The 26,011-nt window shown below is 49.8% G+C and overlaps 1 protein-coding gene across 1 annotated transcript in view; it reads right to left on the reverse strand.

Annotated features, from left to right (window-relative positions):
- TULP4 (TUB like protein 4) overlaps nt 1-26,011 on the reverse strand; it is a 239,609-nt gene that overhangs the window by 8,972 nt on the left and 204,626 nt on the right. Inside the window, exons 9-14 of the mRNA XM_047769838.1 lie at nt 19,964-20,188; nt 18,298-18,532; nt 8,370-8,514; nt 5,202-5,346; nt 4,291-4,384; nt 29-172 (exon numbers count right to left, since the gene is read on the reverse strand). Of these exons, the coding sequence (XP_047625794.1) occupies nt 29-172; nt 4,291-4,384; nt 5,202-5,346; nt 8,370-8,514; nt 18,298-18,532; nt 19,964-20,188 (988 nt within the window). The remainder of the gene's footprint in view (nt 1-28; nt 173-4,290; nt 4,385-5,201; nt 5,347-8,369; nt 8,515-18,297; nt 18,533-19,963; nt 20,189-26,011) is intronic.

Consider the following 26,011-nt stretch of genomic DNA (forward strand, 5'->3'; position numbering starts at 1 on the left):
ACCAATGAGCGGATATTCGATAACACACCTGGTAGGTCATCTTCATCTTCACTGAAGACGTTCGGGTTGAAGACAGGTAAGTTCACAGAGTCCATGGAAATCTTCCGAACCTCCGGGAGATAGATGGTCATCTGCCTCGGCTGGAGATGCAGGAGGCTGGTTTTATAGATTACTGCCGGGGGAGGAGGACAGCCGGTTAATAAAGACCTGGCAGAGGCCAGCGGAGTTGCTCGCAGGAAGAGAAACAGGGCCGCGGTGTCCCTGCTGTCAAGAGACAGAGGCCTGCAGCCGCGCCACATCTCTCCCTGGCACACGAGCCGCCTGGCCACGGACACAGCGTGGGCTCTAGGCCTGACCCAGCCACTGTGCGCCAGTTTGTCTATAGAACCACACATTCCCAACGTTAGAAACTTAAATTCTCTCTGGAATTGGCTGGGTATGATACGTATTACTTATAAAAAAGCCTCATCTGCAGTCAGAAGGATAATTTAATAAAAACAGTTGAGGAGTTCCCGTCGTGGCGCAGTGGTTAACGAATCCGACTAGGAACCATGAGGTTGCGGGTTCGGTCCCTGCCCTTGCTCAGTGGGTTAACGATCCGGCGTTGCCGTGAGCTGTGGTGTAGGTTGCAGACGGCTCGGATCCCGCGTTGCTGTGGCTCTGGCGTAGGCCAGTGGCTACAGCTCCGATTCGACCCCTAGCCTGGGAACCTCCATATGCCACGGGAGCGGCCCAAGAAATAGCAAAAAGACCAAAAAAGAAAAACACTTGAGCATCTCGGGCAGCAAGGAGTACTAGAAGGCAACCATGAGATTAGAGGCAACACGAATCAGGCAGCAATCAAATGCTTTTTATTCAGGACTGAATTCTTGTCTTATGACTTCTGATTTCAGTGTCCTGATCAGGACAGAGATGTATAGGGAACTTCCGATGGTTTCTTTAAACCCTAAGGTTTGACTAATGTGGACATTTAAGAGAAGACCTAGATTGCAACTAAAATGTTTAGAGATAAAATAAGTTTAAAACAATGAGTCTGAATTCACTTTTCACCTTAGGTTAAAAAGCAGGTGATGAAACTGCGCCATTAACTTTTTCGGTTCAATAGTTTTTTCTATGAGCTGTGTGGCCGGAGCGTCTTCACGGCCTGATGGGTGACTGGCCAGCACCCCCGGGGCACAGCTCGCCTCCTTTGAAGCACCTCTGCAAGGCTGGGGCCTGGACTGGTATGGGCGAGGCGACTTGAACAACCCAGTGGTCGTTACAGGTCTTTTGTGTGTCTTCATCTCCCTCGCCCACGAGAAAATAGGGATTTCGGCCTAAAACCTCTCCATGTTTCCATATTAATTCATTAAAATGCAATTCTTTGTCATTCAGATTGCCAAAGGAAAGTAAAGTTAAAAATCTCAGGAGGGATTAGTTGCCTCCAGGGGAAAAAACAAACTAGGCGGCTGAAGGCGAGGATGAGAGTTTAACTGGATATTCCTTTAAACGTTTTGAATTTATTCCTTTTTTGCTTTTTTTAGGGCCATACCCTTGGCATACAGAAGTTCCCAGGCTAGGGGTTGAAATGGAGCTACAGCTGCTGGCCTACACCACAGCTACAGCAACTCACGATCCGAGCCATGTCTGCGAGCTACATTACAGCTCATGGCAACACCAGATCCTTAACCCACTGAGCGAGGCCAGGGATCAAACCCACAACCTCATGGTTCCTAGTTTGATTCGCTTCTGCTGCGCCATGATGGGAACTCCAAATTTATTCTGTGTTTTTAAAATTAAGAAGCATAAAAAATTAAAAATTTCAGGAGTTCCTGTTGTGGCGCAGTGGTTAACAAATCCGACTAGGAACCATGAGGTTGCGGGTTCGGTCCCTGCCCTTGCTCAGTGGGTTAACGATCCAGCGTTGTCGTGAGCTGTGGTGTAGGTTGCAGACGCGGCTCGGATCCTGCGTTGCTGTGGCTCTGGCGTAGGCTGGTGGCTACAGCTCTGATTTGACCCCTAGCCTGGGAACCTCCATATGCCGCAAGAGCAGCCCAAGAAATGGCAAAAAGACAAAAAGAAAAAAATTTCATAGGCCAGATCATTCTGATAGCAAGAAACAAATTATCTAATTATCCATTATGAATTATCCAACAGCACTCACCCTTTAAAAAAGTAACCCAGGCCAGGCTGTACAGCCCTCTTACATGCCATCCAAACTGGCGAACAGCCTGGGTGACGGATACATGTCTTTTACAGACTTCGTGGTGTTGAGTCTAACTCAACAAGGGAATTCAGGAATGTTTTAGGAACTTAGTCATCTGTGTAACCTGGGGCATATCATGTTAATTTTCTTCCTCTGGAAAATGTGCAGAACAACACAGCACCCCCCGCCCCCAAGACTTCTGCGTGAGCACCCACTTTCTGAATCCACTGGAGTGTCAAAGATTATTTAATAGGATGACCGTACGTAATACACCTTCTAAAATCCCAAAGTTAATTTCTTCTCTCCAGGAGAATCATGTGGGAAATTCTCTCGGCTGGACAGTGATATTAGCCAAAACGCTCTTTCTAAAAAGGTCAGTGATTGGGACAGTGACTGCTCTGCAGTCAGACGAAGGCTACTGTTCCGAGTGCTCAGTTTTTCACTCACAGGCACTTGGGGCCTCCCATCCTGAGGTCCTGCCGCCTGACTCAGGGGCCTCCTCAGCACCCCAGAAATGAGGGCAGATCTAGTAGTTAAGCTCTCACTTCTGCTCTTAGTGTTTATCGTGGGCAGCTGGCTAGGTCCTCAGCTCACCGACGTGGGGTGATTGCAAGGCTCACACAGTGGTACCAGAATCACTGCCGAGTTACCGAAGAACAGGCTTTTGTGGTCTTCAGAAGGTTTCCAGGTTGTGGAAAATATTCTAAGAGATTTCTCTGCACTGTGTACAGGGATAGTCTACTCTCTATTTCCTAAGTCAGTTTTATGTTTTACTTTTATTCCTCCTCTTAGCTGAGAAACCTCAAAATGAAAACTCCACCCACCTGCAGCACTATTGAATGTGTCTCTCAAGATGCATACACAGCAGCACATCTTTTTAACATCTACTTCGCAAGAATTATTTATTTTAAAGGACTTCTGCGTGAGCACCCACTTTCTGAATCCACTGGAGTGTCAAAGATTATTTAATAGGATGACCGTACGTAATACGGCTGGACAGTGATATTAACCAAAACGCTCCTTCTAAAAAGGTCAGTGATTGGGACAGTGACTGCTCTGCAGTCAGACGAAGGCTACTGTTCCGAGTGCTCAGTTTTTCACTCGGAACAGTGACTGCGTCTGAGACAGCTCTAAGAGGCAGCATCAGAATTTAAAAAAAAAAAAAAAACATTTTCAGTAGGCTACACAGAGCACATTCAAGATGGGCCACCAGCATGGGCTGGCTAAGCCGGTCTCCCGAGAGACATGTGCGTGTTAAACCATCAGCAGCCCCACAAGGTGGGGGAACAACACCCCCTTAGCTCACACAGGGATGTGCCATCAGGATGAAGCCACTTTGAAAAGGACCTTCTGTCATTTCCCTCCTTCACTGTCCCTGAGTAAACATGACAAGTCAGTGCTACTCCTCCGATGGTTCAGAAAAGGATGCGTGTTCTGGGTTCTCGCCCAGCTCTGTACTCCCTCAGTTCCATTTTCCTCGACGTCTCAAGCTTCCGACAGACAGGATATTTATCTGGTACTTAGAGATGAAATCTATAAAGATTTACAACTAAGAACTGTACTAACAGTTAGCCAATTTGTTCTTTTTATCTTTTTGGCTACTCCAGCAGCACTGGGAGTTCCCAGTCCAGGGACTGAACCCCTGCCACAGCAGCAACCCAAGCCATAGTAGTGACAATACGGGGTCTTCAAATGGCTGAGCCACCAGGGAACTCCTATTCTTATAGCCTCTGTTGCTCTTTCCTCGACTTTCTTCAGAAGTTTCTTTTGCCTCAACAACCTAAAGATACTGGTACCAAAATCTGCCCACAGTGAAAGACCAGAAGTCAAAATAACCACAAAACTACCAGAGCTTTTGGCTATTTGTGTCATTTTTATAAGTCAGGCTTATAGAAAAAAAAGAAATAAAAGCACCACTGGCAAAAAAGGCAATCTGAGCAATAACCTTAGTTTTTACAAAATCAAGGTGGCTGGAAATAAAAGTTTGGAGTTAAAATACATGCTAATCTTTTAGATTAGTTCATTTTCTACTTTGGGCCACTGGCCCTGAAATTGAGTCTGAGTTCTGACCGGCAGGCGAGCAGAGGACAGGATGCGGGGCTTACCTGCACCGAGGTTGGTTGGCAGGAAAGCAGCCAAGCCCACAATCTTAAATTTGGTTCCCCAGATATTAGACGTGACCTGAGCAAGATAGTTGTGCTGTAGGGGGGAAAAAAAGGAAGAAAAATCAACATCTAGTTTCCTGTTTTCTGTCAATCGCTTAAGCAGTAAGAACGTTAAAACTTTTTGCTTAAAAGGCTACCGACGGGCACTGACAGAATAGTCACTCTCTTGGTCATTCTACCACTTATATGTGGACTGTAAAAAACAAAGCAAACGAACAAACGTAAAACAGAAACAGACTCACAGAGAACAAACAGATCTATCATGGTGATCACTGTGAAATGCACAGAAATACCCAAGCACTAGTTGTACGCCGGCAATTAACACAGTGGTGTATGTAGGTCAGTTAAACACACACACAGACTCAGAGACCTTATAAACCAAGGAGGGTAAGACTGGGGATTATTTGCACACAGGCAGTCACGCAGAAAGGACGGAAGGTGCTTTGGCATGGCCGTGGCTGAGCCGCCGGAAGCCTTCCCGGGGGAGGTGAGGTTACCCCCAGGGGCATGAAGGCAGAGACAAGGGGCAGGAGACAGAGGGTGGGCCTGCTGACCCAGTGACCCAGGCAGAACCAGGCACACCGGTGGGAAGAGGCAGTCAACGATGAGGCCCCCAGGGCTGAGGGGGACCGGGAGGGAGACCAGGGCTTGGCTCCCCGGGACACTGGGCATCAGAAGGCTCAGGAGTGGCGGAGGGAGCCGAGGTGGATACGCGGCTGTGCCGCCACCGGAGCTGCCAGGGGAGGCAGCCGCGGGAGGGCCGGGGTGAGAGGGAGGAGGTGGCAGGGGGGCCGAGGGGGCAGCCAGGGCTCCAGAGCCCGGGGGGTCTGGAGGGAGGGCTCAGACCCTACCTGAGTGATGTCTTCAAAAGGAAACTCCCTCCGCGTCAGGCTGGGCGAGCCGATGGATGCCTTGCGCATCGGCAGGCGCGGGGAGCGTGACAGCTCCTGAGCGGCCCGCGACAGCTTGGGGGACTTGCGGGCCTCGATGTTGATCCTGCGGAGACAAGCCCCGGGGCTCAGGCAGCCGCGCCAGCTCCTGGGCCCTCCTGACTTTCTGGCAGCAGCTGTGGAGGTCACGCTCTCAGCGGGCCAGGGCCTTAATTTTATCAAGACCCTCCCGCCTGCTTCCGCCCCATGCACATGAGGAAAGAAGGGCAGACATGTGTATTAGATGGTATATACTTAAAACACAGTGTTAAATCAAGTGATTCCTCTGTAAGGAACCCTCTGAGAATTAATTTTCATTTCCTACTGTCAGTGTGATGAGAAACGCCTTCTGCCAGGGGCTTTTACAAAATTGGTCCTGGGGGAAAAGGCTGGTGAGAATTATTTCTTATCATGAGGCAACAATGATTTTACAATTTCTTTTTTTTTTTAAGGACCGCATCTGAGGCATATGGAGGTTCCCAGGCTAGGGGTCGAATCAGAGCTACAGCTGCTGGCCTACACCACAGCCACAGCAACACAGGATCTGAGCCTTGTCTGTGACCTACACCACAGCTCACAGCAATGCCAGATCCTCAACCCACTGAGCAAGGCCAGGGATCAAACCCGCAACCTCATGAATTTTAATCAGGTTCATTACCACTGAGCCACAGTGGGCAACTCCATGATTTTATAATTTCTAATGCAATATTTGAATTTCAACAGACTTACCTAGCATTTCACCGCCTGTAATGTGTAAATTACATCAGTGGGTCTAAAGCTTTTCTGCTGCCTTTTGACCCTAAGTTATATCTCTGGTCCTCAGTTCCTTTGTTAATGACATGGGGACACATGCTGTTTAATGCCAGTCTACCCCAAAGAGAGCATTATAAAAACGCATAAGGTCAGGCTGATGGCATTCTAGGAGAGAAAAGCAGTGTCACATATACTGCTTAAGATCCTGGGGCTGAGGGGGACAGAGTTAGTTAGAGCTCTACTGGTGGGCCACCGGCCTGGCTGCAGTGTGTAGGGATTCAACGCGGGGAAAGACGGAAGGAAGGAGGGCCAGCTCTGGGGATGCAACAGCAGGGACATTTAAGAGGGTATTTACAGGTGAAGGATCTGGTTGCCCATTTGTTCCACATCCTGTCTACTTCAGTGATGGGAGAAGCTGAAACACTGCCAAGTGTAGCAAAGTCCATAATTTTATTTGCAATCTTAACAAGCTTAGCATAACGATGAGAAATCATCAATTGCTGGAGCAAATGGATTGGAAAAGATTAAGATTTCTCTCTAATTCACATAAACACAAACATTAACCTGAGGTCTAAGTGTGAAAGCTAAAACTTGATAAAGCATCTAGAAGAAAGCAGAAGAATGTCTTTGTGACCTTAGGGTAGACAAAGATTTCCTAAACAAGACATAAAAAGCACTCATCCTAAAAGAAGACATTCAGATATTAGGCTATATGGCAATCGATCTATCTGCCAAAGGACTCACGGTCAGAATACATAAAGAAGCTTACGACCCAGAGAAAAACAACTCCATGAAAAACGGGCAAGACATGCACAGAAGATATCCAAATGGCCACCAAACATTCAAAGATCTGCTTAGCATCATCAATCACGGGAGATATTAGGACTAACCTACAATAAGATCCTACTACCCACCCACGGAATGGATAAGATTATTTTTTTAAATGACCACACAACTGTAGGTGAGAATGGAAGCAGTGAGAATTCACACACTGCTGGTGGGAATTCTGGAATACTGTCTGGGAGTTTCCAATGAAGTTAAATACATGTCTACCCCAAGGCCCTGCAACTCCCCTCCTAGGTATAAAGCTGGGATAAACAAGCGCAGATGGCTACAGAAAGTCTTATGTAAGACTGTCTGCAGTGGCTTTATTCATGAGAACCCCAAACTGGAAACTACCAAATATCTATCAACCTGTAAGTGGAATAAACACATCACAGTATACTCATTACAAGGGAATTTTATAGAGCAAAAAAGAAAAACAAACTACTGATAAACACAACATGCATGAACCAAAATCATTATGTTGAGCAAAAAAAGTTATATTATAAAAAAAAAAAGTACAGGAGTTCCTGCTGCAGCATGTTAATGAACTGGCATTGTCCCCTCAGGAGCGAGGATTTGATCCCTGGCTCAGGAACTTCCATGTGCCGTGGGTGTGGCCAAAAAAAAGAAAGAAAAAAGAGAGAGAGTCCATGTTCTTTGATGACATTTATAAAGTTCAGAAAGAAGTAAAACGAAGCTCAGGGATAGAAGTTGGAACAGTGATTACTCCAGGGAGTGGTTTGGAGCAGGAAGGGCCGAGGGCGTTGACAGAGTGACAGAAATGTCTCCTTCAGCCGGGTGGTGAGTACACTGGAGGGTCACCTGCACAGTGAGTTATGTGTCTCCGATCTGGGCAGGCACAGACCTGTCTGTGAATCATACTTTAGCTTTGCACAGACAGCATCACAGAAGTTTAGAGCTGGTGGGATCTTAGAGAAGACCTGGTCCACCTTTAACTTGCTCAGAGAAAGAAACTGGTACCGGGTCAGGGGGCCAGGATAGGAGATGGGGGCTTCTTACCTACAGAGAGAGGCACTGGGTCAGGGGGCTAGGATAGGAGATGAGGGGCTTCTTATCCACAGCACCGCAGGCCCTTCCTTCTACTTTTGGCTTTTTGCCATTCTTTGTGACAAACTTTAGGATCTTTTTTTTTTAAGTTTACTGTTTTTTCCCTTTTATGGTATTATAAACATTTAATTTGGCATTCTCATCAACACATTACATACACTAAGAAGCTCCCTGCCTGTGGCCACCCCATGCCACCTGCCACCCAAGCTAAGGCCTGGAAGTTCTGTGGGGTTAGTAGACTTCCTCCTGGATGTCTTTTTCTATCCCAGTGGAAGGATGGAGAAAGCTGTGATTACTGCAAGCAGATCTTCCAGATGAAAGCGGGGAGACCCACTGGCTGTGCTCTTCAGTGGGTTTCAATGGAATTCTGCTGCAGACACAACACAGTCAGACACACCTCCAGGGACACAAGAAAGGGAGCACTCCCCTAAGGATTGAGATTACCTTGGGAGTTTGGGTGATTTGCTAGCCCGGGAGATTTTGGGAGACTTCTTGGCGGCCCAGTCGTCACTCAGTTCGATGTCACTGGAGTCTGAGCAGTTGCAGCTGTCAATCATGGTGGAAATCAAGCTGTTCCCATAGATTTCATCTGGTGAGACACCAACCAGCAAAATTCAGGGGACTGATATCAACCAGACCCTAACAACAGTTGTTACTAGAAACTGGAGGACAGGCTGACCCCACGGGCCACCATTTCAAGTCTAGAGGTTGAAACAGAAAGGGGCATGACACGGTTTTCCTTGCACGTTTTTATGCTATTACACTTTCCAAGGAAAAGCAGGCGATGGCTTCTGCTGCTATCAGAATGGGCATGGATTTTCATGCCTCTGGAATGTACAGAACAGTCTAGCCCTGCTTACCGGGCCAACATGGCGTGTGCTGCCCCTCACGACACACCAGGCATTCAGCTGGGTCCACACGGGCTTGCAGCAGCCCCGGAACCCACCAAGCAAGGGCCTTGCTGACTCAGGGAACCACCCCCACCCCAAAGACCTGCCTCTGACCTGGGACCCGGGAAGACCCCTACAGGTTCCAGGCCTGCTCTGGACTCAGACTGTGTTGGGTCTGCTTCCAGGACTTTCAGAAGTTTATGCCTGGATGCCAGGCGGTCTTGGAAGTGCCACAGGGTTGCCTGCGGGGCTTGGCTCTTCCACTTGGCGGACCTGCTGGCTCTCCTTAAGCAGCAGCAGGAAGAAGACCCGTGCAGCAGGACACTGTGTGGTGGCTGCGGGCTCTGTGCAGGGGGTCACTCTGGGGCCAGGTGGTTGTCAGGAGAAGGGCAAGGCCCCAAGACAGGTGGTGACGTGCAGAGCGGGCCATCTCAGACCCGCAGAGTAGATGCTGTCCACGTCTGACCTCCTCCCCTGGATCCCTCCTCCTCTGCCGCCTGCCTCGCTCCCCCCCCATGGGAAGCGCCCCATCCTTCAGAACCACCTGGTTTTGCTGACTGAAGCCTCACCCCTCCAGGCTGCCAGGTAATGAAAAAGCTGAAGGAAATAATTTATATTGTATGAGTGATTTGATCATTCAAAAGGGCCATTTCCACTTGAAGGGAAATGTGTGTTAATTCAAACCAGTGTCACTGCTTCTGGGCATACGGAGGTGACATCTGTGAACAGGGCCCTCTCTGAGGCCGAGGGAGGCCGAGCGGAACAACCTGGCACCTTCTCTGGAGGGAGGCTGCGGACCGGCCACGTGGCCTCCTCAGCCCCAAACCACTTCCTGAGTCACGAGGCACTGCTCGGGCGTCCAGCAGACCAGAGGGGCGGGCATCTGAGTCCCATCACGGGCTTTGTAATTAAATAACTCTAAATTCTTCCTGGGACAAAGGAACTTTGGCCACGATTCACACATGTGAGTCCATAGCATGCTTCCGCGTGTTGGTGAGCACAGCGCTGCTCCAGCATGACCGGGCCAGAGCTCCTGAGGAAATCCATGCGACACTGACCTCGCCAAGGCCAGGGATGCGCTGCTGCTGCCCTACGCCGCGCCACTGCTGTCTTCACTAATGCCTTAGTCTGTTCGGGCTGCTGTGACAAAATGCCATCTACCAGGTGTCTTACAGGTGACGCAAATTAACGTCTTGCTGTTTCAGAGGCTGGAAGTACAAGATCAGGTGCCAGCAGGGCTGGGTTCCAGTCACGTCCTCTTCGGGTTGTTAACAGCTGACTTCTTGCTGCACCTCGCACGGCAAAAGGGGCACCCTCTTTTTATAGACCACTAATCTCATGTTTGCAAAGGCCCTGCCCTCGTGACCTCATCCCCTCCCATCTTCTAATAGCATCTCATCGGGCATAAGAATTTCAGCATAAGAATTTTTTTTTTTGGGGGGGGGAACAAACATTCATAACTACTTTATTGTCTGTCTCCCCAACCAGTGTATAATTTTGCTATAAAAAACAAATTACTGAAAAATAAAAAAAGGCATTAGACTCAACAACATGCTACTAAACAACCAATGGATCACTGAAGAAATCAAAGAGCAAATTAAAAAATACCTAGCAGCAAATGACAACGAAGATATGACACTCCAAAACCTATGGGATGCAGCAAAAGCCATTCTAAGAGGAAAGTTTATAGCAATACAAGCCCACCTCAGGAAACAAGAAAAAGCCCAAATAAACAAGCTGACTTTACATCTCTAGCAGCTCGAGAGAGAAGAACAGACAAGACCTAAAGTTAGTAGGAGGAAAGAAATCATAAAGATCAGAGCAGAAATCAATGAAACAGAAACAAAGAAAACCATAGAAGAGATCAATGAAACGAAAAGCTGGTTCTTTGAAAAGATCAACAAAATTGATAAACCCCTAGCCAGACTTATCAAGCAAAAAAGAGAGAGGACTCTAATCAGTAAAATTAGAAATGAAAAAGGAGACGTAACAACGGACACCACAGAAATACAAAGGATCATAAGAGACTACTATATGCAACTACATGCCAATAAAATGGAAAACCTAGAAGAAATGGACAAATTCTTAGAAAAGTACCATCTTCCAAGACTAAACCAAGATGAAATAGAAAAGACGAATGGACCCATCACAAGAACTGAAATTGAAACTGTGGTTAAAAAACTTCCAACAAACAAAAGTCCAGGACCAGATGGCTTCACAGGCGAATTCTATCAAACATTTAGAGAAGCGCTAACACCTCTCCTTCTGAAACTATTTCAAAAAATTGCAGAGGAAGGGATACTCCCAAACTCATTCTATGAGGCCACCGTCACCCTGGCACCAAAACCAGACAAAGACTCCACACAAAAAGAAAACTACAGGCCCATATCACTGATGAACATCGATGCAAAAATCCTCAACAAAATACTAGCAAACCGCATCCAACAATACATTAAAAGGATTGGACATCATCATCAACTGGGATTTATCCCAGGGATGCAAGGGTTCTTCAGTATCCGCAAATCCATCAGTGTGACACACCACATTCACAAACTGAAGAATAAAAACCATATGATCCTCTCAATAGATGCGGAAAAAGCCTTTGACAAAATCCAACACCCATTTCTGATAAAAACCCTTCAGAAAGTGGGCATAACGGGAACCTGCCTCAACATGATAAAGGCCATATATGACGAACCCACAGCGAACATCCTTCTCAATGGTGAAAAGCTGAAAGAATTCCCGCTGAGATCAGGAACAAGGCAAGGCTGTCCGCTCTCGCCACTACTCTTCAAGATAGTTCTGGAAGTCCTAGCCACAGCAATCAGAGACGTAAAAGAAATAAAAGGAATCCAAATTGGAAAGGAAGAAGTAAAACTATCGCTATTTGCAGATGACATGATACTACACCTAGAGAATCCTAAAGACTACCAGAAAACTGTTAGAGCTTATCCACGAATTTGGCAAAGTTGCAGGATACAAAATCGATACACAGAAATCGACAGCGTCTCTACAGACTAACAATGAAAAAGCAGAAAAGGAAATTAGGGAAGCAATCCCGTTTACCATCGCATCCAAAAGAATAAAATACCTAGGAGTGCACCTACCTAAAGAAACAAAAGACCTGTACTCTGAAAACTACAAGCCACTGATGAAAGAAATCAAAGAAGACACAAAGAGATGGAAAGATATACCATGCTCGTGGATTGGAAGATTAAATATTATCAAAATGACTAAACTACCCAAGGCAATCTACAGGTTCAATGCAATCCCTATCAAATTACCAAGGACATTTTTCACAGAACTTGAACAAAATACCTTAAAGTTTGTTTGGAAGTACAAAAGACCCAGAATAGCCAAAGACATCCTGAAAAAGAAAAATGGAGCTGGAGGAATCAGGCCCCTGGACTTCAGACCATGCTACAGAGCAACAGTCGTCAAAACTGCATGGTACGGGCACAAAGACAGACATATAGATCAGTGGAACAGGATAGAAAGCCCAGAATTAAACCCATGCACTTACAGCCAACTGATCTATGACAAAAGGAAGCAAGACTATACAATGGAGAAAGGACAGCTTGTTCAATAAGTGGTGCTGGGAAAACTGGACGGCCACATGGCAAAGAATGAAATTAGAACACTCCCTCACACCATACACAAAAATAAACTCCAAATGGATTAAAGACCTAGATGTAAGACCAGACACTATCAGACTCCTAGAGGAAAACATAGGCCAAACACTCTCTGACATAAACGACAGCAACATCTTCTCAGATCCACCTATCAGAGTGTTGACAATAAAAAGAAAAACAAACAAATGGGACCTATTCAAACTTCAAAGTTTCCGCACAGCAAAGGAAACCCTAAACAACACAGAAAGACACCCCACAGAATGGGAGAAGCTCTTTGCAAGTGAATCAATCGACTGACAAGGGATTCATCTCCAAACTTTATAAACAACTTCTGCAGCTCCATACCAAAAAAACAAACAACCCCATCCAAAGATGGGCAGAAGATCTAAACAGACAGTTCTCCAAAGAAGACATACAGACGGCCGAGAAACACATGAAAAGATGTTCAGCGTCACTCATTATTACAGAAATGCAAATCAAAACCACGATGAGGTACCACCTCACACCAGCCAGAATGGCCATCATCCAAAAGTCTACAAATAAGAAGTGCTGGAGAGGGTGTGGAGAAAAAGGAACCCTCGTACACTGTTGGTGGGACTGTAAATTGGTGCAACCACTGTGGAAAGCAGTATGGAGATTCCTCAGAAAACTGAAAATAGAACTACCATATGATCCAGCAATCCCACTCCTGGGCATCTATCCAGAGGAAACCACGACTCGCAAAGACACATGCACTCCGGTGTTCACTGCAGCACTATTTGCAATAGCCAAGACATGGAAACAACCTAAATGTCCATCGACAGAGGAGTGAATCAAGAAGATGTGGTTCATATACACAATGGAATGTTACTCAGCCATTAAAAAGAACGAAATACCAGCACTTTTAGCAACATGGATGGACCTAGAAACCATCATGCTAAGTGAAGTCAGCCATACAAGGAGACACCATTATCAAATGCTTTCACTGACATGTGGAATCTGAAAAAAGGACAGACGGAACTTCTTTGCAGAACAGATGCTGACTCACAGACATTGAAAAATTATGGTCTCCGGAGGAGACAGTTTGGGGGGTGAGGGGATGTGCTTGGGCTGTGGGATGGAAATCCTGTGAAATCAGATTGTTATGATCATTATACAACTACAGATGTGATAAATTCATTTGAGTAATACAAAAATGAAAAAAATTTAAAAAAAGTAAAAAAAAGAGGCATTAGAAAGGACATAATGAAACACGAGCAATGAAAAACACAATTAAAAAGACTACTGTGAAATATATCTCAAAACATCTAAGATATGTACAGATTTACAGAAATCCTGAGTGAATAGCTTATTTGATTTATTTCGTAGGTTGTATCTGAACACTTGCCTTCCAGTACGTCGTTCAGAGTGTTACACACTGTTCTGTGTGCTGGTTTGTCTCACTTGACACTGCACTTTTTCTTTTGCTGAAATGTCTTCCTTCACGGAGGGAGAGATCGGTTTCTAAATACAAGATGCACTGTGTGGCTGAGCTTTGTTTTACGTTGGGCAAGCCCGACACTGTCATTTGTGTTCTTGGCATGTTGTCACGTGTTCATTCAGAGATGCTGCAAAGGTCTATGAGAAATGGGGTTGCACTCTGCGCCCCTGAGGCCCTCGGCCTCCTCCTCCTCCTCCTCCTCCAGGGCAGTGTGTTTCAAAATAAGAAGCCAGCTCTCGGGGCCAATCATCGTCATCTGTCAGCCCCCAAACGCCATCAGCAACGTGGCTAACTGGAAGAGATCCTAGTGCGTTTCAACCAGCTGAAACCAAACTGTCAACTGTCTATTTCATCTCTCACAGCAAAAGTCTCTATGGTAAGAAGCTTAGGACAAAAATATCGGACATGGGCTTCGAAGACAGAAATCCGTTCTCTCTGTTCGGGAGGCTGGAGGTCCAAGACCAAGGGGCCGGCAGGGTCAGGGTCAGGTGAGAGGCCCTGCTGTCCTGCAGACGGCCGCCTTCTCGCGGTGTCCTCTCCAGCCTCCCGCAGCGTGTGGGGGCGGGGGCGGGAGACAGAGCATGCACGCGCGCCTTCTCCTCTTCTTACGAGGCCAGCAGTCCTGCGGGATTAGGACCCCATCCTCGCAGCCTTGCTGAACCTCAATCACCTCCTAAAAGCCCATCTCCGAGTCCCATCCAGTGCACCCCACCTCGGCTCAGGCCAGTCCCCACACAAAAGACCCCCATCCCATCCCAACTGCCCCCAAAGTCCAATGAGCTCATGCCAGCATCAGCACACTCATCTCAAGTCCAGCGTCTCACGTAACATCACCTAAACTGCACATGGGTGAAACGCGACATTCCTTTCCAGCTGGCAACCAGTGAAACCAGACAAGCATTTGCATCTAAAATACAGCTGTGGGACAGGCGTGGGGTAGGAATCCCCATCCCATTCCTTCCAGAGAGAAGGAAAAGGGAAGAAGGCAAGGTGACGGGCCTTTAGCAAGCCCAAAGCCCGGTAAGGGGTATGCGGTAGGTCTTTAGGCTCGAGATGAATCCCCTTCGGTTCAGTACCCTGTCCTCCAGTGCCACCTCCGTGGGTCTGCTGGGCTGCGGCAGTGGCCCGATGACCTCTCAACCGCTGTGGGGGTCATCTTCCCTCACGAAGAACAGCGTGTGTTCATTCCCGCAAGTGGCATCCTGTCAAATCCAAGCAGCCCGACCGCTTTGCTCCAGCTCGTGCTGCGTGGACGAGCTGAGGACTTGGCGCGCCTCCGAGCTCTGGGTCCTCTGCGCCTCCCCACCCTCCTTCACGCGTCCTCTCCTTCCGCCTCTCACCGTAAAGCAGCGGCAGGAACTGAGCTGCTCCCTCAAAACCACGTGGGAGTCTCCTGGAGCAAGTATCCAGCGTGGCTGGCTTGCCAGTTTTATCCTCCACACAACACTGGGAACAAACAGTTCAGCCAAGTTCGTTGCCACTTCGTAACAAGGTCACTCTCATTTCTGCCCAAGGCGCTGCTAGAAATGGCCTCACTTCCTCCCGTGTGTCTAATGTGTACCTCAGAACTCCTGCCTCCCCCCCGGACCCAGGGCCAAAGCCGCTCCCTCATCTGTAGGTGTCTGTTAGAGTGGCACCCCGCTTCTCAGAACTAAAATCTGTACCAGTGAGGGTGTACCAGAGAAACACACACACACACAGAAGGAAAGACAGAGGGTGCGGACTGGCTTGGGCAGCACTGGGGGCTGAGAAGGCCCAAGTGCAGGGTGTCTTTGTGTCTCGGGCCTGCAGATGCACAGCTCCTTGCCCTGTGCTCGCACGGGCTTTCCCTGGTGTGTGCACGTGCGGGGAGCAAGCCCTCCTCGTTTTCTTCCACGGCCAGCGATCCTGTGGATTAGGCCCCACCCGCGGGACAGTGTTAATCACCCTCCAAAGGCCCTACCTCCAAATACAGTAACACTGGGGTAGGGCTTTAACAGGTGAAATTTCAGGGGAAACAATTCAGTCTATAGCAAGCTCTAAGGATTCCTTTCAAAAACTGGTGGGTTTTTGCTAAAAAAAAGTTATTGGGACTTACACTATTATAAAAACACACATTCGTAAATCTTTTTTAAATTTTATTTTGGCTGTGCCTGTGGCATGCAGAGTTCGCAGGCCAGGGATGGAACCTGTGCCACAGCAGTAACCAGAGCCATAGCAGTGACAATGCCAGGTCTTTAACCCACTGAGCCACCAGGAACTCCCACACTGGTAATTTTTATGAACATATTTAAGTTGTTTGGAGAACATCTATAACAGTGGATCACAAACTTCAGAACATAACAATTACCTGGGCACCAGCTACATTGCAGGTTTCCAGGCCTGGCCCTGACCTGCTGAATTAATCTAAGGGGTAGGCCTAGCAAACCGTATTTATTTATTTACTTATTTTTGCTTTTTAGGGCCACACCCACAACACAGGGAGGTTCCCAGGCTAGGGGTCCAATTGGAGCTACAGCTGCCAGCCTACACCACAGCCACAGCAATGCAGGATCCAAGCCGCATCTGCGACCTACACCACAGCTCATAGCAATGCTGGATCCTTAACCCACTGAACGAGGCCAGGGATTGAACCAGCAACCCCATGGTTCCTAGGCAGATTCGTTTCTGCTGCACTACAATGGGAACTCCAAACCCTAGTGAAATACCCATCCCAGGTGACCTTCAAGAAGGAGGCCCAGGGAGCACATCTGAGAAACCATGAGCTGGAGGCTTGAAAGAGTTAATCTGCTTCTCACGATGAGAATTCCTGGCTTCAAGTCAGGGACCTTGTCCTCTCTGCACCTGCTACATTCACCATTCAGGTGGCAATTAGTCATATTCTGCCTGAGACATATCTTCTATTTTTGTCTTAATGAACTTAAATCTTGACTTCTTAAATAAACTTTTCAAGTGTTGTCTTACTGTTCAAATGGGTTATGAACTCCTTGAAAGCAGACACCCGGGCGTGAGTCCACAGCTGCAGGAGACTCAAGGACCACGTGCAGCAGGCGCCAAACGCCCTTCCTTGGCTGAGCTGCTCTACTTCACAACGTTTACACTCTTCCAGCTACAAAAACACCTCCTTCCCCACAGAACGGGGTCAGGGAGCTGGGGGGCCTGGCGACTGAGCCAGTCTGCTCTGGCACCAGTGATAAATGTGAGCTGCAGGGAGGTGTCCAGCCAGCTGGCTTGGGCTGGCAGCGGGCACAGTCTCGGGGCCATGGCCTCAGTGCCCCAGGCTCCACCCCCGCTACTTCTGTGCTGTGGGGCAGTGGGGAGTTTATATACCCGGGAGCAAAAGCAAGCCCTTCCCCTGGGTCCCCTCGAGGTGTCATCCAAGCACAGGCTTTCTGATCATGAGGGACCTCGGAGCTGGGGCACCTGTCCAGGCCCAGCCCCCGACTCCCCGCCTCCAGCTACTGCTCACGCCAGTGGCCTTTTCTCTCCCGGCCCCTGAAACACACTTTCCTTCCAGCCAAGGGCCCTGCCTTCCCGTCCCTCAAGGGCTGCCCACGTCTCCCTCCCCTCCTATCTGCCTCCTGCCACCTGCACTCTCTGCTCTGGGCACTAGCTCGTCCCATGAGCCGCAGACCAAGTCTCGCCGCCTTCAATGTTACATAGTAACGGCGATGGCAGAATGGTGCCCCCGAGGCTGAGTGAAGAAAAACAGAGAGAGGCGGATCAACTGAGGCCACAGCCAGGAAGTGCACTGTGACACTAAGATGACTCTGGTCCTGCCGCAAGACAGAAGGGGCAGAGGTCAGACAGGGGCCCTTCCATCTGGAGGCTCCCGGAGAGAAGCATGCGGAGGGTAACTAGACATGCCCCCTGCGCCAAGAAGACCAGCCCAGAAGTTTCTGGAAGGAGGGTGGTCCACCAAGCCAGCATCCCTGCAGGCAGGAGGTGCTTCTGGGTGGGGGTGGGGCTGTGGATGGCAGGTGGGCAGGAGCAGAGGCAGATCCTAGGGGGGGCGGGGGACTCGGCGCCAGGTCCGAGAGTTCTCAATCTACCACTCACTCTGGGAGGCAGGGCCAGTTCCTCAGTACTGCCCCCCAATGTCTGCAAGGACACCAGGCCCTGAGGGAACACTTGAGAAAGAAGTGGCAGAGGAGCAGCACCCCGATCTGCAGCCCACGCCGCTGCTACCCATGGCCCACACGGAGCTGAACGAAACGCTGTAAAAGCCCATCAGAAAGCACACGTCTGTGGGATTCTGGAAATGGAGCCGCTTCTAGAATGCTGCTCGCCAGCCCACACGGCTCCCGCTTCATGAATGGCCATCACTCCCGCCCGGATCTGCGGACGGGCTGCTCTGTAGCCGCGGCCGCCAGGCCTCCAGTGCCTCGGGCCGGCGCCCACCTGCTCCGCACCTGCTCTGCCATCGGTCCGCGGGTCCATGATGACGAACTCGGGCCGCAGCTTGCTGATGCGCCGCCCCTTGAGGATGGGCACGAGCCCGCCCAGGTGCTCCAGGTAGAGGGTGTAGCAGGGGCCGCCCACCTCCGGGTCGTCCTCCGTGCGCTTCATGGTGCAGTGCAGGCGCTCGCTGCCGGCTGACGGGTAGCTGACAAAGTCTCGCATGTTGTTGGGGTCTGGAATCGGGGGCTGGAGGTGGGACGGGGAGGAAGAGCGTGGACGTCACTGAGGACTCTGCACTGGCTGCGGCTCGGGGAGGGTGAACTACGGGGTGCCAAACGGTGACTGCAGCTCTGGGTGCATGTCAGCACCTCCTTTTTTTTGCTTTCCCTTTTTAGGGCAGCACCCGTGGCATACGGAGGTTCCCAGGCTAGGGCTCAAATCAGAGCTGCAGCTGCTGGCCTACACCACAGGCACAGCCACAGCCACACGGGATCCTTAACCCACTGAGCGAGGCCAGGGATCGAACCTATGTCCTCATCAAAGCTATTCAGATTCATTCTCACTGAGCCATGACAGGAACTCCTCCTGGGAGCTTTTAAAAAATACCTATGCCAGGATCCTCCCACCTTGGACCATGAAACGGGAGTCTCTGGGGAGGGGGCCTAGGCATGTGGATTTTCTAAAAACTTCTCCGGTGATTTTATCTTATTTTATTTTATTTTTGTCTTTTTGCTATTTCTTTGGGCCACTCCCTCGGCATATGGAGGTTCCCAGGCCAGGGGTCGAATCAGAGCTGCAGCCACCGGCCTACACCAGAGCCACAGCAACGCGGGATCCGAGCCGCGTCTGCAACCTACACCACAGCTCACGGCAACGCCGGATCCTTAACCCACTGAGCAAGGGCAGGGACCGAACCCGCAACCTCAAGGTTCCTAGTCTGATTCGTTAGCCACTGCGCCACGACGGGAACTCCGTTCTCTGGTGATTTTAATGTGCAGTCACAATTGAGAATCACCACTGACTGGCAGAATCAAGATTGTAAACCAACTTGAAAAAAAAAAAATCAGATCCTAAATGTTTTAGGAAAAAAGTAACCAATAAACCAATCTGATCCTTAGAAGCAAAGACAGAAAACAAAAATGAGAATATGGAAAAGAACCTACGGTGCAGAGGGCCCGAGGTTAAGGGGAGACCCACCCTTGAACAGCCTCTGGTGGCTACATTCCACCATTCCACACGCTGCCACTGAAAACAGACGAGTGTCTGGGTTACAGGCAGCACAGGGGATGAGGACAGCCGTGCTGGACGGGGGCCGCCCTTCCTTGCTACAGTGGCAGGGAAGCCTAACGGGTTCCACCCTGACCACCCCAGTAACTGGCGATGGAGCGAGTTCCTTGACTTCTTGGAACACGTGCAAGTCCGTCTGCAAGTGCGGACTAACGGACAGGCGATCATCAGGCTGCACAGCAATCGCACTCCCTTGCCATGAGAAAGCCCACATCCATCGCCCGGGGCAGGGCCCCCTTGGACACTCACTGGGGACCACACAGAATTTGGCTCCTGCCCGGGGCGGCGGTGGGGGGGGGGGCGTCTGGCCTGTCTCCCAGCTCTGCCCTCCTTCAGGTGAGCCCCTCGGGGGTGGCCAGCAGGGGCAGCAAGGAGGAGGAAAAGCTTTACCTTGATGGTGGGGATGAAGGCAGTGGAGAGGTAGGCGCAAAGGCGGGGGGGCAGGGTCAGCTTGCTGACGTCCTTGTCCTCTCGCAGGGCGCTGGCAATGGCCTGCTGGCAGAGCAGCTGCAGGCTGGACACCCGGTGCTCCACACGTACCACATACAGGGCCGGTCCTGACGCCATCAGCAGCCGAGAGTCCCGGTGTCCCCAGCAGATGGAGACGATGGGGCGCTGCCAGGAAAGGGAGAGGAGATAGCAGGTAAGCTTTCGTCTTGTGGGAAGCCAACGGGGACCATGCATGCTGTGCTGAGCAAAATAAAATGCTCTAATGGAATTTTACAGTGTTGGTTTTTTGTTTGTTTGTTTGTTTGTCTTTTTGCCGTTTCTTGGGCCACTCTTGTGGCATATGGAGATTCCCAGGCTAGGGATCCAATCGGAGCTGTAGCCACCAGCCTACGCCAGAGCCACAGCAACGCGGCCGCGTCTGCAACCTATGCCACAGCTCACAGTAACGCTGGATCCTTAACCCACTAAGCAAGGCCAGGGATCGAAGCTGCAACCTCATGGTTCCTGGTCGGATTCCTTAACCACTGCGCCACGACGGGAACTCCCAATGTTGGTTTTAAAAAGCACAAGAGTTCCTGTTGTGGTGCAGTGGAAACAAATCCAACTAGTATCCACGAGGACCCGGGTTCAACCCCTGGCCACACCTCACTCGGGGGTTACAGATCTGGTGCTGCTGTGAGCTGTGGTGTAGGCCAGCAGCTGTAGCTCTGATTCGACCCCTAGCCTGGGAACCTTCATATGCTGCAGGTACAGCCCTAAAAAGCAAAAAACAAACAAACAAAAAAAACCCATGTTAAATGTTAAATCCTATAAATCCTATAAAAAGTAGCTAGATCCCCAGGCCAGAACACAGGGCACTGGAATAGTGCTACAAAGTTTTTTTTTCCCTCCAAGGGCTGCACCTGCAGCATACGGAAGTTAGCAGGCTCGGGATCGAAATAAAGCTGCAGCTGCCAGCCTCCATCACAGCCACAGCAACGCCAGATCCGAGCTACATCTGTGACCTACACCATAGCTTATGGCAATGCCGGACCCTTAACCCACTGAGCGAGGCTAGGGATTGAATCTGAGTCCTCATGGATACCACTTGGGTTCTTAACCCACTGAGCTACAATGGGAACTCCTCAAAGTTCTTTTACATGTATTACCTCATTTGATTTGGTACCATAAAACCTAATTTCACTCCATTTAATGCTTCTGCCAGCAGATACAGTCAGCCTGGGGTACAGTAACCCATACTCCTTACTTAAGCTCCAGGTATCTGGATCCCCATGTAGCCAGTGGTAGTTTCCAAGGCTGGAGAGGCAGTGAGGAGGTAGACCAGACAGCCCTTCCCTTCTGTCCTTTAAGAAGCATTTCAGAGTCAAAGCAACACTGGATTTGAGGCCACAAGCTTGTGACCTGGGGATATTGTACAACCCCTGGAAGTCTCCTACTTTCTCATGAGTAAAACAGGAGCTGTGAGGATTAAAGAAGTTAAAAGATATTAAAGTGCTTCTGTAACTTTAGTGGTTCCACCCAAGTGGTCATCACAGGTGATAACCCACAGCTATTCAATCACTGTTACTCTCCGCATCCTTGAGCCAACAGGGCAGGGAAAGAAAGTAGAAGGCCATCAGGAAAAGTGTAGAGAGAGGAACACAATTCCAACGTCGGCTGCTCTACGAGTCTATGGCCATCATTTGTTCCGAAAAGGCAGGCTCAAATTCAATATGCAAGTTAGAACTGGTTGTTAAAAAAAAAAAAAAAAACCCAAAGCTTAGGGGTGGCATCTCAGAGAGCTCACCTAGGAAGGAAGGAAGAGGTGGGAGGGCTGTGGTAGAGCAGCAGCGAGAGAACTGGTTCATTCTGATCCAAGCAGATGGAGTTCTAAGCTAATGACATCTTGTGGGGCTTCAGGGATCAGCTGTGGGGATGCCAGATCTTTGACATGAAGGCCAGGGAGGAACATAACTTTCACAACACTTTAGTGACAAACATCAAGATAAGAAGAACACATGAAGACATTTGCTTAAAACAGCCTCCAGGGTCAGCTAATCCTGGTTTCAACTCGAAAACAAACCGCAAGGCTGAATGTAAGGACAATGACGTCCTACTGTGGAGCACAGGGAACTATATCCAACCTCTTGGGATAAACCATAACGGAAAGGAACATAAGAAAAGAATGCATATACACTTTGCTATATAGCAGAAATTAGCACAACATTATAATCAACTATATTTTATAAAAAGAAAAAAACAAACGCAAAGCTGAAAGTAATTCACCTTTCATTTGCATCAGGGCGAAGCGGGCAGCCTCGGCGTGGGACCACAGCCGCAGTCCCCTGGAGGAGGACCAGAGAACCTGGAGCTCAGTCTGGGGGCTTCCCGAGTACCTTCCAGCCGGCATCCTTACAAGAGGAGCCCACGCAGAGGGCAGAGCCCAGAGAGGAAACTGTTCATTTGGAGCAAGACATCATCACTGCCGAAGACAAGGCACATAATCCCTAAAAGATCCTTCCCCCAAATTTCTTTGCCATCACATCAACCCCCATAAGTTCAGTTTAGGACAAAATTCTATTATTAGTAGCAAAATCACACTGAGCCTTAAAGCGGCACTACTGCCCCACCACTCCTAGGGCTCCAAAGATAATATTTACAACCTATAGCTGAAGTAATAAAGAACAGTGTCCAACGAGCACAATCTGACTGGTGGGAACTGGCTACTAGAACACCAACCAGACTTCTCCCAACTTCCCATGACTTTGAGTCCATCTGCCAACGCCCCAGTGGTCACCACGCAAGCACGTACATGTTGGTCCTCTTTCCCCGCCTCCTGGTTGTGCTTCTCGCGGCAATGATCACCACGTCACAGCTGATTCCACGCTGAGGGGAGGGGCTTCGATAAAGTTATCATTATGGTAAACAGAATGCACCTCATTTCTCAGTAAAAAGGAAACTTAAACCACTTTACAGACTTTCAAACTGGGTAAAAATCCTGTCTGTAACTCCAGGTATAATGATAACTACCCATCATAACAAAGTAACAATCACATCTTTAAAACTTACTACATTTCAACTGTTTTTCAAATCCACTGGACCAAGCATTTAAAGCAGTGAGTTCATCTTTCTGGTCTTTATCCACCCAGAGCCTGACAGCATCACAGTCATGCAATGTTTGCTCAATGAACAAATACATGAACAAACATTCCTCTCAAACGCCAACCAAGAAACTTACTACATTCCAGCAGCACACGAAGGTAGCTTAATAAGTGTGCTCTCATTTAATTCTTTCAACTCTGCCAAGCACCATTACTCCCATCCAACACATGTGGAAACTGAGGCTAAGAGAGCCAGTAAGGCGATCACAGCTGATCAACAGGACAGCACAATTCTCACTCACTCCCAACTCCACAACTTATGCTCCTCCTGCTACACAGCGCTGCCCGTCAGTCACAAATACGGTAAGGAAGCCAGATTCTCCCCAAAGCCCTCCCCTTAATCCACCTGGTCAAGGTGATTCTACTCAGAAACAAACTAAACGAGGTGTGTTCAGAGAAGAGGAACAAGTAGACAATGACCGTAACAACTCAGGATGGCAAAAGGAGCCCAGAGGTCGCGTGGGCCCCACTCGGAGATAACCAGCCACCTCGTATAGCAGGTGAGCGTCAGTCAGCAGGACGGCTGTGCCCGCCACACCCAGCACCGCAAAGGGAGGAAGGCTGAGAATTCTCAGCAAGGAGGAGTGAAAGGGCTGAACAATGGAACTGGGGAAAAAGAGCTGAAATATTTAGCCCTGGAGACGTGACGTCCCAGGGGAGTAAATGCTGTCTGGAGCAAGCTGACCAGGAAGCCCTCTTTTCTGAGAGCAGGACGGGACCACCACCAGGAATTCATACAGGAACCCAGGAGGCAGTATTCACTTACTTGCCCAAGTCAGTGATGATTTATTTGTTTCAAGGGGAAATCATGCTCATTTAATTTATTTTCATAGCATTTGTCTCATGTAAGAGAATACATAGCAAAATAAAAACTGGTACCTTTACCATAACAAATTTTAAGGCTGTATTACAAAAAATAAGGAAGAATTTACAACTGGGGAGAGCTGATCCTCTTGTCTGGAGATTCTGAGGTGTCCCTGACGTGGGGAAAGAATTAGGCAGTCACCACTGAGTCTGAGGCCAGGCAGTAAGGCCAGGACCTCTTGGGATCCGGCCAAGCCCTGAAAGCTCGCAGAAAGTCCTGGGATCCAATGCACAGCTGTGGTGACACAGTTACCAATATTATACGAATACTTAGAAGTTGCTAGGAGAGACGATCTTAAATGTTCTCGCCGCCGAGAAGAAACGGTTATGATGGGACGTGATGGGGCTGACGGCTAACTCCACAGCGGTCATCACACTGCAACATGTAAGCGGATCCAATCCACTCCCCATAAATCTTAAGCCCAGAAAATGTATCAAGTACAGCTTCAGAAAGCTGGAAATAAATTTAAAAACCACACAAAATCCTCTTGTACCTTTTTTACACTTTTACAGTTTTTTATGTCATCTTACTTTTTAAGGGTCTCATTTCCTGCAGTTGCTCATTTTCCCGTGCTGGTTACTGGTGCGCCAGGCCACAAAGCCCTTGCTACAAATGTTCTATTGTTTCAGAAAGAGCAAGAGTCAAGGTGGCCGTAACCACACATGCCTGCAGACATGGGGGGCGGCGTCCCGTTCAGCTGCCTGGTTCCCTAAGCAATTCCTCTAGGACACGGGGCCGGCCCTGGGGGGGCAGGAACCCATCACTTGCTGGCCCCCAGGGGCTCCCCACCGGCCCACCAACTGCAGCAGAAGAGCGCGGCGCCGAAAGCTCTCTCCCCCGGTGAACCCGGGCGCCCACGGGCTGCCCGCAACCGCGGCTCCCATTTCCTGTGGGTCAGCTGCCGTCTGCCAGGGAGAAACTCGGCTGCCAGTCTGTGGGCTTCATCGCTCCTCAGAGCACACAAAGTGGCTACTTTCAGACCAACGGCTAGACCTGTGAAGCTGGTCACATTCAACTCTTCACCTGTGTCGGGAAGTTCACATTATTTTACACGTAAATCTGAGGCAAAAGGGCAAGACAGCGAGTGGCCTTTCGGGGAGGGGAGCCCAGCGTGGCTGTGGTGAGTCTGATGGGACAACGCCAGGTGCCACTCGGCAGGGCAGGCGCGCTCTTCGCCGGGAGCTCGGAGGAGCGGTCAAGGACCGTCGGGCGGGCCTCTCTCGGCGGCAGGTCCGTCTGCTCAGCCCGCTGCAGCAGGGACCGTCCACGGCCAGCCTGGCGCCCTCGCTCCAGAGGAAGACGCGCCCACCCCCGGCCTCGCCCCGCGCCACCCATTCGGCCCCTGCGCTGCCAATCGGGCCTCCGGAAGCAGCTGTTCCGTGTTTAGGGCAGCGGGTGTAGCACACGGGGCCAGACGCGGCCTGGGTGTTGACACGGAATGAAACAGGGATGTGTGAGGAGGGGTCGGGGGAGAAGCCCCCGTGACAAGGACGGATGGTGTCAGGCCGTGGACGCGCTCTGAGGTAAAAACGGGACCAGACAGAGAGCAGCGGCGACGGCGTCGCCGGAGGCGGCTCAGCGGAGGCCTGGCGAGCCCGAGTGGACCGTGTTTTCACCGGGAGGTGAATGTTTCCTCTCCGCACCACTGTCTCTGTGCAGAGCAGTGCGCTGCGTGGCGTCCTGGGAAAACGTCAGGGGACTAAAAGGCAGGGTGTCCTTTCCACATCAAAGCAGGATTAAAACCAAGAGACAAGAGGGTCAAACCAGCTACGCTGGCCCAAGGGAGGGAAAAGGAGCCGTCCCCGCACCGGCTCTGGCGGACGGGGCCTGGGCTGAGGAGGGGCCTGCCCGCTGAGGAGTCGGACCCTGGGGACATCGGCGGGGTCCCCTGCCTCCCAGGCATGTCCGCTCCTGTCTGAGCGCCCCTGAGAGGAAGGTAGGGATCTCTGTCTTAGAGGAAACGCACTTCAAATGCTTCACAGC

Source organism: Phacochoerus africanus, chromosome 2 (assembly GCF_016906955.1).
Source record: "Phacochoerus africanus isolate WHEZ1 chromosome 2, ROS_Pafr_v1, whole genome shotgun sequence".
In the NCBI taxonomy this organism is placed as follows: Eukaryota; Metazoa; Chordata; class Mammalia; order Artiodactyla; family Suidae; genus Phacochoerus; species Phacochoerus africanus.